We start from the raw sequence: 13,912 nt of genomic DNA, 5'->3' as shown, positions 1-13,912 counted from the left end.
TTATGACAGTGACAGGGCACAACTGATAATTACAACAGAACAATAGGTATAAAGTGGGACTTTCCCCAGCATCTGGGACATAGAGTCACCCTTGACCTAGGCTTGAGTCTTGACTTGTACCAAACAAGCTACGTGGCTGGAAGCAAGGTGTCACTCTTTCTGAGATTGCATTTCTTTATTGGACACATCAACTGTGGTTGCATTTTCCCATTTACTGCACACCAACTACCAAAGGGTCTCACTAGAGAGACAGAAGAATAAACCTCATTTCATGTTCACAGGCTAGTCCAAGAGCAAATAAACTGAATGGTAGTGCAACAAGTGAAGCTACAGAAACATGCCAGGGTAAAAGCTCTAGAGCTAGAGAGGAGAGAAGTGAAAACTCCTATGAAGACATCAAAGAATGCTTCATGGGGTCCCAGTGAAACATGAGCTGAAGTTAGGAAAATGAACAAAAATTCACACGTGAATCAACACGATCAAGGAGAAGAGCTCCTTGACTCAGAACTCTGTTCCATTCCAGTCAGAGGGGTCGGCCCATGCAAAGGCACAGAAGTATGTGACACCACGGCAGGTCCAGGCAGTTATCAAACTGGATCAACTACGTCATGTTTAAGGTCTTTTATGCACAAAAAAGCTAAGAGTCACCTACGTATTGATGTTAAATACTGTTTTTAAAAATGAAATTTTTATCTTTAGCCCCAAAATGTAACATCGCATATGTCAATATTCTATATTTCTATCCAACAGCCATTTGATCTATCCCTATTCACATAACATCTATTTACTCTGAGTTGTACACATACGGAAGTTCCTGGCCACGTGTAAAGGAAGTATATGAAGACCCAGGATAGATGCAGACCTCTCCCTGAGGTTGCAAATCATCGTTTTAACAATAAAAGAAACACGGATAGACGTGGGGCAGAGGGCTGAATATGCAGGAACGGGAACATTTCCATTTTATAGATGAGACAAATGACGCAGAGCTTAGTTAAGACCTTGCAACCTACTTAGTAACGGCAGAGCTGGAATTTGACTTCAGGGAGTCTGGCTCAAGGGTCTATGCCTCTAACAACTATACCGCGTGCCTCTCAACAGTAATGCTGACATTGCAATGGACAATTCATGCCATGTGCCTATTGTTCCCCAGTTCATCTTTGCTTCAGAGCAATCTTAGGGGAAAAGTTGTAAAAAACACTGACTGGTTCTCAGGAGCAACCTTTAGAAAAAATAAAATGCAGATATGCAGAGAGCAAAGTCAAATTTCCATTTTTGAATTCAGCATTCTGAACTTTGAGAACCCATGGTCAGAATGCTTGCCCTCTGGGTCTGTCCAAATCAGCATTAAGAATTCAGCTGAGTCCACATGACATGAAATAACTGGATTGGCCAAGGTTCTCATGGAAATGATTACATTTTTTTTTGTTTGTTTTTTTTTGCGGTACGCGGGCCTCTCACTGCCGTGGCCTCTCCCGCTGTGGAGCACAGGCTCCGTAAGCGCAGGCTCAGCGGCCATGGCTCACGGGCCCAGCCGCTCCGCGGCATGTGGAATCTTCCCGGACCGGGGCACGAACCCGTGTCCCCTGCATTGGCAGGCGGACTCTCAACTACTGCGCCACCAGGGAAGCCCCTGAAACGATTACATTTTTGATCAGTTGTTTGGATTTTGTGAAAGGTATAAGGTCTTGAAGGGGAAGAACTCCATCTGTTAACTTCCTCTGTTCAGCAGTTAACAGAACTGCAAGCAGAAAAGTGATTAAAGGAGACCTTGCAAAGATGACAGCAGTGGTAATAGCAACAATAATAAGGTTAATTTGACTCTATCATATTTGTGCACCAATCCAAAGCTTATAATCCTTAAATATTATGGTATCCCATTTAAATCTAATAATATATGTGCATTATTATCCACATTTTTATGTATTCACAGGAGAAGGCTCAGAGAGGTACAGTGACTTTTGTATTACAAGAGCCGAGATTTAAACTAAACTTTCTAAGTCCCTCAATATTTCCTCTTCTCCCACAGCTGTATCTTAAACTGTGAAAAATTCATGCAAGTCATCATGGTTTCCTTCAGAAAGCACTAAAAGCCACAGACTACAGACCCAGGCTTTGTCCTCTGACTGCCCCAGTTTCTGTATAATAGTTCTAAAACCCTGCACTGCCTAATCCCTGCCCTGATCCCTGAATTGCAGAGGGAGGAAATTTGAAAACTGATGAGTTGAACCAGTGAGGGGTCATATCTTAACACTGGGAGCTGAACAGACTGCCAAAGCAGGCTGCCCCTCCTGCAAAGGTCCAGATGGATGGAGGGCATGGCTGAAAGCTGCTTACCAATACAGGACTCCCCGGACAGTGAATAGGTCCCATCGTCATGGAAACCGCTTCTGCACTCACAGTGGTACCACCCTGGCAGGTTAACGCAGCGGGAATGGTTGTGGCACTCAATGATCCCCTCTGTACATTCATCAGTATCTGCCTCAGAGAAAAACACAAGCCCCCCAGGACATTAATTTCCTCTGACACTAACCTTTCAATAAACACCTAAAACATGCTCATGTCAACATATCAATTAAAACTGCTTAGTCACCTAAAAGAAAGTTACAGGAGAAACTGTATCCCATCTTTTTTTTCTAGAATCCAAACAAACAAACTGAAAGCTTCGTTTTTGGGATGCTTTCTCATAAACTGAACAACGAATGAGAACTGATGGTCATGAAGACACTCCTAACGGCACATGCTGTGTTCATTTCTGAATCACCAGAAACTAAGTTGAGGATGTTTGGCACACTTTTGTTATTCAGAGTATATGACTCTTCTCTGCTTCAATGATTTCAGTATAGTAATCCCAGATATTATTTGGTATTCTCTGAAAATACCTGTGAACAAATAAGTTCAGGAAACTCTAGGTTAAATAGTGTTATACTAATGCTTTATAGATTTCAGTCTCAGAGACTTATCATATTTATATGCCCTGCAAAACTTAGCAGAATCATAATATGCACTGTTTCCCAAATTTATTTGGCTGAGAAATGCTTTTTCTTTGGATAATATCTTGTGAAACTAAGTTTTGGGGGAGCACAGTTTGAGAACCACTGTTCTAATTCTTTCTAAAACTGCTGATTCACTTAAGGACTTGATTTGTGATCGTCAATCAGAGCTCCTCATTCTTCAATCGTGCCTGATGAAAAGAAGTTTTCTGGGCTCTATTTGCTCTAGAATCTGGCTTCTTAGAATCAGCAAATGCCTGGATTCTCTAGCCCAAAGGCTTGCCTCTGAGCTGAAGGAAAATGACACCACTGCAGAAAGATGAGCTGTCAGTCGTCATGCCAGGCTCAGCTCATCTTACAGAATCTCTCCAGGTAATTATTTCTTGGAATATAGCCATTGTGGGCTGGGAATCCCCCCCTAGTCCTCCTAGAAACACCTGAACTACAGCAGTCTTATACAAATAGAAATTTAATTAATACTAAGATATAACACATAATGGATACAACGCACTGCAGAGTCCTGTTCAGCAGTGCCGTGCTGTAGGCATCAACTACCAGTGTATCTATTATACTGAAAAGTCCCGAGTTGTGCACAAGGCTGTGAACGTAGTTTGAAACCTGCCAGTCTCATCTCATAGCATTCCAGCCAAGTAAAGAGAGGAAAGCTCTTTATTCTGGGCAACTCCATCCTGGCCTTTTTCTGCCAACTGCCATCTTCTTCCTTTATGGCTGTGTCGTTAAGTTCATGCAGTCCTTTGACATACAGCATCCCTCAGCTTTCTAAATGCAATCAGGCCACAGGACCTAGTGCTTCTATAGCACCTTCAGCTATAGCAGTCAGGTTGTGTGTGCATTTATTATAAATCTCCAAACAATAAGATTTCAACAACTATGTTTTCATTTCTGAAATTTTACAGGTGTGTGGTTCAGTGGGACACACCTTGAATCACTAAAATGTTCATAAATTGAAACAGAGAAGTGACTTGAGGCCATGTCTTACAGAGGGGAAGGACCGGGCCCTAAGTTATGAAGTCAGTTTGGTTATTTCTAAATATAGGTCACCAAGAGGAACAGACATAACTAGAAGACTGATTTTCAGAGATAACTTCTCTATGAGAGGCTGAAAGATAACTCTCTGTAACAAAGCAGCAACAAGTTTTGCCTCAGACATTTATTTCCAAAGCTTCCAGAAAGTCTGTCATGATTCCCCACAGACCCTGTGATTTCTAGACTAATGACAATATTTCGGTAACAACCATCTAGCCACAGTTAGTGTCAGGAAACCAGGACATACAAAAGCAAAACTTCTCAAATAACCATGGAAATCATATGTCCTGGTTGGTCTCATTGTCACCTGCTGCCTCTTTCACTCTCAAAACTAACTCAGTTTGGAGGATAAATTATCTGAACATCTTACAAATAATTCCTCCTGCTCTCAATTCTACAGGAAATTTCTAGGAGGAGTGGGAATACTGAATGATGTGCAAATATTTTTTTTTCAATTCACAGATATTTTTATTCCCAAAATGAAATAAGAGAAACTAGCAAAAGCTTCCACGATCCAGCGGGATATAAGTTATCTGTGTAGCATGGGAGACTCATAGGGAGTGAATACAACCAGTCAAATTATACAGCTGCAATTACCCCAGAGACACTGGGGTATTCCTGGCTTATACTGAAAATTAGAAAAGTAGTGGAGGTGTTCCTTGCCTGGGAGCTGCACTGCACACAGCAGATTCTGGGGCTTCACTGGGAATAACCAGGGCTCATCACACACTAGCACCTGCAAACAAGGCTGCACATTTCTATTTCGTGGGCCAGGTCTATAACTGAAGCCAACAGTTTCATTTTATATGAGACCAGGCTGTACTTGAGAGGTGCTTATATTTTCGTCGTGTTCGTAAAACTGGCTATTTTTTCTGTATAGTCTCAGGAGTATTAAAAGCAACAACCACATACCCAAATACAGAAAGCACGTGGAGGCTTTTCAGTGATACTTTGGGGACTTTAAAAACTGTTAAATGGCTTGTGGCTGCCTTTGTCCTAAGAGATTTGTTTCTCCCAGTCAGCACTTGCTACGGGCAAACAAACAAGACAGATGCTCCGGGAACGGGGTCTCTGTGAGTTCACCATGGAATCCGGCCCCCTGTCTCAAGGAATTCTGATAAATCACAGTGAGCCTGGGTGCATCACATGGTGTCAGACATTGCAAAGGAAACAGACAAATAAAAAAATCATTTTTCCTTCCTATAACAAATCCTAGGATTTTGTTTAAATCTCAGTTTAATCCAGCACAGACCTGAAAATGTAGCAGAGGAAACAAGAGATGTTGGAGGATTCTTGAGAGTGGAACCTATAGTATTCACTTTTACATCCGAGTGTCTGCTACATAATGAATCACATGATAGCCCAGGTCAAATAGCTAACATATGGCGAAACCAGGTTCAGAATGAGCTAGAACCCGTACTTGTCACTCTTCTATCACATCATGTCATTGATGAATGGAGAAAGGAAGATTTACACCAAGATAATGTATTTATTCAATTCTCTAAATATTGGCTGAGCTGAAAATACGTGTCAAGGATGCTATTTGTATCGTGGCAGTTGCAAAACAGATGCAAAAGTGAAGAAGATGTGATTCCTGAAACCCAGGAGCTCTCAAACAAGAGGAAGAGGTATATAACACACACACTCATCCTTCAAACCCTAACTGATATCACCTACTCCAACTCCTCCAGACATACAGGTCCTCCCTCCCTAATGCCTCACTATGTACACACACATCTATTTAAGCACAGCAGTATTTCCCTTTTGTGTCCATCCCTCAAATGCAGACTTTCCAAGAATAGAGACAACATCTTAGGTTTACATTTCTTGGAATAATAAGTGAATGTCAAGCAATATGAAAGTACCCAATACAAGTCTGTGGGAATGAATGAATGAAAAAATAAATGACAATGGACCGAACATAAGGAACAATGAAAAAGTGCTGTAACAGAGACTCAAAGTACCACAAGAGTTCCTGCTATTTGCAGATCACAAAGATACAATGTCAATTCGCAAAATTAAATATTATGGGGTTAGTTTAATCTTTATATCTTATTTACCTAAAAGACACTTTATAGTGTCTAAAAGACACTATATAGTTTTTAAGACTTTGCTTCTGAGTCTAATCTTTAGAGATTTTAAGGCAACAAAAGACACACAGTTAAAGTTGCCTTCAATCAAGAATCCTACTTGTACTTTGAGTTTTTTATTCAGCATGAAAAACAGAGGACAGCCCAAGGTTTTTCCATAGGATGTGTCCTAAACAACACGTTTAACCCTATTTGGAATGTACAGTGAATGTGCTATCAAAAGTCATTGGCAAACACATCCTTGGATTCTTGCAAAATTCTAGTTTCTTGACTTGGATGAATCTCTTCCTTCAACTGATCTCCTCTCTCTCAGATTTGCTATTTGAAAATTTACAAAATAAAGTTGTTCTCAAAGTTTATTTCCAAGGAGATACTTTTGTATTTCATATTAATTGGTTAAAGTTCACAGTGAAATAGTTGATTGTATCTTTTCTAGGGATTTGTAGGTTGAGCCATGAGAAAAACTTTTGATGCTTTCATTCATTCAACAAAAGTTTATTGAGCATACTTGTATGAAGCTATATTCCACCCTATGATAAAGAGATGAAAAAGATAAGGTCTCTGTACTCCAGACACTTAGAGTCTATCAGTGCAACTGGAATGTAAACACATAACCATGGTTGAGAACACTGGCTTTGCACACAAATACGACTTCAAACTCCTGCCCAACAACACACTAGTATATTGTTTAGAATTTTCCAAATTTTTGCTTTCTGAACTGTAGATCATGAATAACAAAATCAAACTTCATAGATGTGATGAACAAAAAACACCCTTAAGCAAAATCTACTGTTTCCCCTATTGTACAGGATATTAACTTTGGACTCTATATTACTGCTTAAAAATAAAAGACAGAAAAAAGTTAATATTACCTTGTAACCAGGTCACTGGTTAGGACTGAGAGACGATTTCTGGATCTTTAAAAATGTTCATTTGCATTTTTAAAAATTTCTATATTTTTAATTATTTTTTTAGCATCTTTATTGGAGTATAATTGCTTAACAATGGTGTGTTAGTTTCTGCTTTATAATAAAGTGAATCAGCTATACATATACATACCTCCCCATATCTCCTCCCTCTTGCGTCTCCCTCCCACCCTCTCTATCCCACCCCTCTAGGTGGTCACAAAGCACTGAGCTGATCTCCCTGTGCTATGTGGCTGCTTCCCACTAGCTATCTATTTTACATTTGGTAGTGTGTATATGTCCATGCTACTCTCTCACTTCGTCCCAGCTTACCCTTCCCCCTCCCTGTGCCCTCAAGTCCATTCTCTATGTCTGCATCTTTATTCCTGCCCTGCCCTTAGGTTCTTCAGAAGCATTTTTTTTTTTAGAGTCCATATATATGTGTTAACATATGGTATTTGTTTTTCTCTTTCTGACTTACTTCACTCTGTATGACAGACTCTAGGTCCATCCACCTCACTACAAATAACTCAATTTCGTTTCTTTTTTATGGCTGAGTAATATTCCATTGTATATATATGTGCCACATCTTTATCCATCCACCTGTTGATGGACACGTAGGTTGCCTCCATGTCCTGGCTACTGTAAACAGTGCTGCAATGAACACTGTGGTACATGACTCTTTTTGAATTATGGTATGGAAATGTCTATTTAGGTCTTCTGCCCATGTTTGGATTGGGTTGTTTGTTTTTTTGATATTGAGCTGCATGAGCTGCTTGTAAATTTTGGAGATTAATCCTTTGTCAGTTGCTTCATTTGCAAATATTTTCTCCCCTTCTGAGGGTTGTCTTTTCGTCTTGTTTATGGTTTCCTTTGCTGTGCAAAAGCTTTGAAGTTTCATTAGGTCCCATTTGTTTATTTTTGTTTTTATTTCCATTTCTCTAGGAGGTGGGTCCAAAAGGATCTTGCTGTGATTTATGTCATAGAGTGTTCTGCCTATGTTTTCCTCTAAGAGTTTGATAGTGTCTGGCCTTACATTAGGTCTTTAATCCATTTTGAGTTTATTTTTGTGTATGGTGTTAGGGAGTGTTCTGATTTCATTCTTTTACATGTAGCTGTCCAGTTTTCCCAGCACCACTTATTGAAGAGGCTGTCTTTTCTCCATTGTATATTCTTGCCTCCTTTATCAAAATAAGGTGACCATATGTGCATGGCTTTATCTCTGGGCTTTCTATCCTGTTCCATTGATCTATAGTTCTGTTTCTGTGCCAGTACCATACTGTCTTGATGACTGTACCTTCGTAGTATAGTCTGAAGTCCGGGAGCCTGATTCCCCCAGCTCCATTTTACTTTCTCAAGATTGCTTTGGCTATTCGGGGTCTTTTGTGTTTCCATACAAATTGGGAAATGTTTTGTTCTAGTTCTGTGAAAAATGCCAGTGGTAGTTTGATAGGGATTGCATTGAATCTGTAGATTGCTTTGGGTAGTAGAGTCATTTTTCACAATGTTGATTCTTCCAATCCAAGAAAATGGTATACCTCTCCACTTACCTCACCATAATAAAGGCCATATATGACAAACCCACAGCCAACATTGTTCTCAATGGTGAAAAACTGAAACCATTTCCTCTAAGATCAGGAACAAGACAAGGTTGTCCACCCTCACCACTATTATTCAACATAGTTTTGGAACTTTTAGCCACAGCAGTCAGAGAAGACAAATAAAAGGAACCCAAATCAGAAAAGAAGAAGTAAAGCTGTCACTGTTTGCAGATGACATGATACTATACATAGAGAATCCTAAAGATGCTACTGGAAAACTACTAGAGCTCATCAATGAATTTGGTAAAGTAGCAGGATACAAAATTAATGCACAGAAACCTCTTGCATTCCTATACACTAATGACGAAAAATCTGAAAGGGAAATTAAGGAAACATTCCCATTTACCACTGCAACAAAAAGAATAAAATACCTAGGAATAAACCTACCTAAGGAGACAGAAGACCTATATGCAGAAAACTATAAGACACTGATGTTCATTTGTATTTTGAGACGACTGTAATATTGCAAAACATTCGGTGATAGAATCTATGAATCTATAATATATACCCCATAAAACTGGATTCTCTCCTCCCAAAAAACGTTACATGACTTTAAGGAAGTAAAGCAATACCATAAATTGCCACAAGTACAGTGAACACAAACCTGATTATTATCTAATATTTGCTGAGTTCCAGGACTCTACTGAACACAGCATACATCAGAATACTTGAGGGAAACTAAAAAGACAAATAAATGAAAAATAGAGGTTCTGTGGAAAGGCAAATCAAAACTACATAGAAGTATCACCTCACACTGGTCAGAATGGCCATCATCAAAAAGTCTACAAATAATAAATGTTGGAGACGGTGTGGACAAAAGGGCACTCTTTTGCACTGTTGGTGGGAATGTAAATTGATGCAGCCACTATGGAAAATAGTGTGGAGATCCAGCAATCCCACTCCTGGTCATATATCCAGAGAAAACTTTAATTCGAAAAGATACATGAACCCCAATGCTCATAGCAGCACTACAATAGCCAAGACATGGAAACAACCTAAGTGTCCATCAACAGATGAATGGATAAAGAAGAGGTGGTGTGTGTGTGTGTGTGTGTGTGTGTGTGTGTGTGTGTGTGTGTATTTATAAAGTGGAATACTACTCAGCCACAAATAAGAATGAAATAACGCCATTTGCAGCAACATGGACGGACCTAGAGATTATCATACTAAGTGAAGTAAGTCAGAGAAAGACAAATATTATATAGTACTACTTATATGTGGAATCTAAAAAAAATGATACAAATGAACTTATTTACAAAACAGAAAGAGACTCACACACGTAGAAGATACACTTATGGTTATCAAAGGGGAAAGGTCAGGGGAGGGATAAACCAGGAGCTCGGGATTAACAGATACAAACTACTATAGATAAAATAGATAAATGACAAGGACCTACTGTATAGCACAGGGAAGTGTATTCATATCTTGTATAACCTATAATGGAAAGGAATCTGTAAAAGAATATATGTGTGTGTGCACGTGTGTGTGTGTGCATGTGCGTGTGTACCCACTGAATCACGTTGCGGTACACCAGAAACTAACACAACATAGTAAACCAACTATACTTGAATTAAAAAAAAGAAAAGAAAAAGAAAGCCTCTGTGGTAAAAACAGTCTAGCTCTTCCAACTTTTCTTCTTGGGCTCCCAAGGGTGTGTCCTGAACATAGGTCCTTTACAGATGGGTGAGGCCTACATGTCTTTTGCAGATGGGTGAGGCTTTGTGACTAAGCTCTAGCTCTAAAGTTAGAAATAATGTAATTCCAGTATGGCCCACAAAAATATCTCATATGAACCTCCATGCTATTTCCACCTTCCCACTGGAGGCTAATGTATAAGGAAACTTGGAAGCCACAGGTTGAAAATGGCGGAGCCTTTGTCTGTCTGGCTCCATGCGTGACTAAATGGAGCAGAGCCCTTCCACAGACCTGAAACTGTCAGGGACTCTTTATGTGAGCAGAGATATGTTTCTATCTTATTGAGCCATTTTACGTTTTGGGGCTGCTTTATTGCTACAGCCAGCGTTTCCTAACTGTTTTGATAGACCCCTTTCCACATTAAGGGGAAAGACTGTGCTAAGGTCAGAAGCATGCAGACACAATCTCTAAAAAAAAAAAAAAACAAAAATAAGCAAACAAGAAAAAAACAGCACCTATCAAGATTATGCAGGCAGCTACAGGGGAGGTTTTGTGCTGAAGACCGAGAATTGAGATAATGTGCAAATGAGACAAAGCTTTGTAGTCAAATATACCTGAGTTTGAATCCTGGCTCCGTGACTTCCTAGTTCGAAGTCTCTGAGCAGGTTGTTTATCTTTTTTCAGCTTCAGTTTCCTTGGCTCTTAAAGGAGGAGGATATTACCTAGCTCTCATTGTTACCTTAAGGATTGAATGAGAGCAATGTAAAGCTACTCCACCAAACTAGGCAGGCACTCATTAGGTCTGCAATCATTAACATTCTGTAATTTCTAATCCCCACTTGGTCATGGAGGAACTATGTGTGTCCAGGCCAAGACAGTCTAAGTCTCCAGGCTTCCATTCCTTTCATGTAAAAGGAAAGGACTGTGCTGTAGCACACCTCAGTCTTCTTCCAGCTTTAACTCCCTACAAGATGGCAGATCTGGGCTTTGGGCCGATGTCGTCATCTGCTACTAACCAGCTGAATGGTGTTATCAAGTTTAAGTGATCACTTTGTACCTCAGTTTCTTCATTATCTAATTTGCAATAACAAAAATAAATGTTTCGTCTGCCTCACAAACAAAGCTTCAATAAGGTATAAACAAGCTCTGGAAGTCAATTAACTGCTACACAGAATATATGGTGACATCATTTTGACTGTTTCTTCTTCGTAAGTGCTGATCAGCAACTAGGTTCAGTCCATTAAACTGAACGGTGCCTGCTATTAATAATAGCATCAGTGGCATTGGTGATATTGCTCTTCTCTGCCTTTTGTAAATCTCTTTCTTTACTGACTTGGCACAAGAGAGTTGTACCCTTCTAATTTTATCTCTGAAGTGCTTCTTTTTGTTTGACTATTCTCTGAACAAATCATTCCCAAATTCTTCTACAACGAATCAGTTTATCCCACGTTAACTCTCCTCTCTAATCTGGAGGGTTTCTCATCTACGTCTCTATAATGTGACCTCTTACAAAAGTTCATACACACATTTACTATTGCCTATGAATAAGCTAATCCCAGAGGTCTCTTCGTTTCAAACTCATTCTACCCAAAGCATTACTATAACATATATCTTTCTATGTATCAAACTCATTTTCCTCCCCAGTACTCCGTCTCAGCTCTCATTCCTCACAACCGATGAATAAAAGGTCAAAGTTGTTATAACGGCTTACAAAACCTCACGTGATCTGCCTTCTCTTGCTTCTTTGAGTTCATCAAACACTGTTCTTTTTGATTACACTGGCCAGGACAGCTACACTGACTTCCCAGCTACTCCTCAGGCATATCAGACATGCTCCAGCCGCTGCATATGTCGTCCACATAAGCTGTTCCTCTGTCTAGAATGTTCTCTCAGATATCTCCATGACTTCATGTCTCAACCTCCAAGTCTATACTCAAATATCCATCCTCTCAGCAAGCCCTTTGCTAGGTTGTAAGCCCATGAGGTGACATGAGGACAGAGCAGGACCTGGAATTCAGTGGCACAAAAGGAATATTTTCTGGGTGAGGGAAAGTCAGAGGAAGGGAAGGGAGATGCATTGAAACTTCTTCCTTTGACATGGTTTAAAAATCTGTTTTGCATCCATTCGCTAGATCTGTTGCCAACACCACACTCAGTTCCTTATTTTCTCAGACCTGAATGAGTGCAGTATCTCCTGGCTGGTCTTTCCACCACTGTCTTCTCCAATTCATAGGAGATGTTCCCAAATCTAATTCCCAAGGCTGATGTTCCCAAATCTAATTGCTCAGAAGATTTTAATTAAAATAACACTAGCTATTCTGGCACTCGATAGCTAATTCAGCTTGAGTAAGTCACTTTCCAACTCAATACATTAACTCTTTTATTTTTACAATAAGCAAAGATTTAACTATATCAGTGTTTTTCAACTAGTACTCAACAGAGCACTAGGTTTCCATGGAGGTTCTCTTAGGCAAACCAGTAGAATCTCCAGACGGACCCACCTGGAGTGGCCATTGAGCAAGTTATACATTTCTGTAGTGTAGATCTATTAAAGTTTCACTGGTGATGCACATTGATAATTAAACAAACAAACAAACAAACAAAACCATTGAACTAGGTCATATTCACTCCCAGTCTGAAATTTCTATGATTCTGTGATTTTATTATATCTGGCTCTTCTAGTACTTACAAATGATCGTTATTATAAAAACCTCCCACCAGGCATTCAAAAAGTCAATAATCTGACCTCACTTTGCCTATCAATTCTCTTTCATTTCTCAGAATTCTTCAGCACAAAACCTTGGCACACTCTGGCCTGGTTACCTTAGTATCCGCATATTCTATGTGCAATTTCATTTCATGCTTCCCACTCTGTAAGTGACTGTTTTTTTTTAAAGTTAAAATCCAAGCACAAATTTTAATCCCACAAAAAAATCCTCTTTCTTTCCTCTGAATTCCTATAGTGTTTAACAGTTCTATCAGCTGAATTCCTACTGTGCTCTTTAACACAGTTCTGCTACCCTATTTAACTTATATCCACTCTATTTTAGAATATTGTGTTTCTTGCTCTAGTTTCTCTCTTACCAAATAGAATTTTTGAACTTCTACCTATTAATAATTTACTGTATGTCAGGCCCTCCGACAAGTGCTTTATATTCACTACTTCATCTGGTTCTCAGAATGGCTCTGACATAATCTGAATTACCTTAAACAGAAAATGGGGGCTTAGATGTTTAAATCATGTGCGCATAGTAAAGCATCTGGAAAGTGGCAGAGAGATTTAAACCAAGGTCTACTTGACTCCAGAATATACCCATTAACCAATACAGCCTCCTGCATATTTTGGAGGAAGAAGGAACTTCTTTTTTAGCATCACCTGTGGCTAAGCACCATTTCAGGCCTAAAGATGATCTAACTTATCGTTAGCAACAGATATGCAGGTGAAAGAGTTGAATATAGATTTCAGCCAATGCTACTACAGAGGAGACAGAAATTAGAGTCTGAGGCTAACCAATTTAACTGCCTGCTATAATGAAAATAAGCACTCTTCAGAGGAAAATTCTACCTCTACTAAGTAGGAACATAATTATCCAATACACAATAAAAAAATTATACATCTAAAGAAATAAGAAAATGTGACCATG

At 39.4% G+C, this 13,912-nt stretch overlaps 1 protein-coding gene across 3 annotated transcripts in view; it reads right to left on the bottom strand.

Moving 5' to 3' along the window:
• Positions 1 to 13,912, bottom strand: part of NELL1 (neural EGFL like 1) — an 852,764-nt gene that overhangs the window by 70,954 nt on the left and 767,898 nt on the right. For 2 of the 3 annotated variants that reach the window (XM_029208123.1, XM_029208125.1), the window contains one exon: positions 2,335 to 2,475. The exons of the other annotated variant lie outside the window; for it this stretch is intronic. In XM_029208123.1, the coding sequence (XP_029063956.1) occupies positions 2,335 to 2,475 (141 nt within the window). The remainder of the gene's footprint in view (positions 1 to 2,334; positions 2,476 to 13,912) is intronic. 3 annotated transcript variants of the gene reach the window in all.

Source organism: Monodon monoceros, unplaced genomic scaffold (genome assembly GCF_005190385.1).
Source record: "Monodon monoceros isolate NGI ecotype Baffin Bay Population unplaced genomic scaffold, NGI_Narwhal_1 Super_Scaffold_7, whole genome shotgun sequence".
Lineage (NCBI taxonomy): Eukaryota > Metazoa > Chordata > Mammalia > Artiodactyla > Monodontidae > Monodon > Monodon monoceros.
This window is presented reverse-complemented; position numbering and strand designations above follow the sequence as displayed.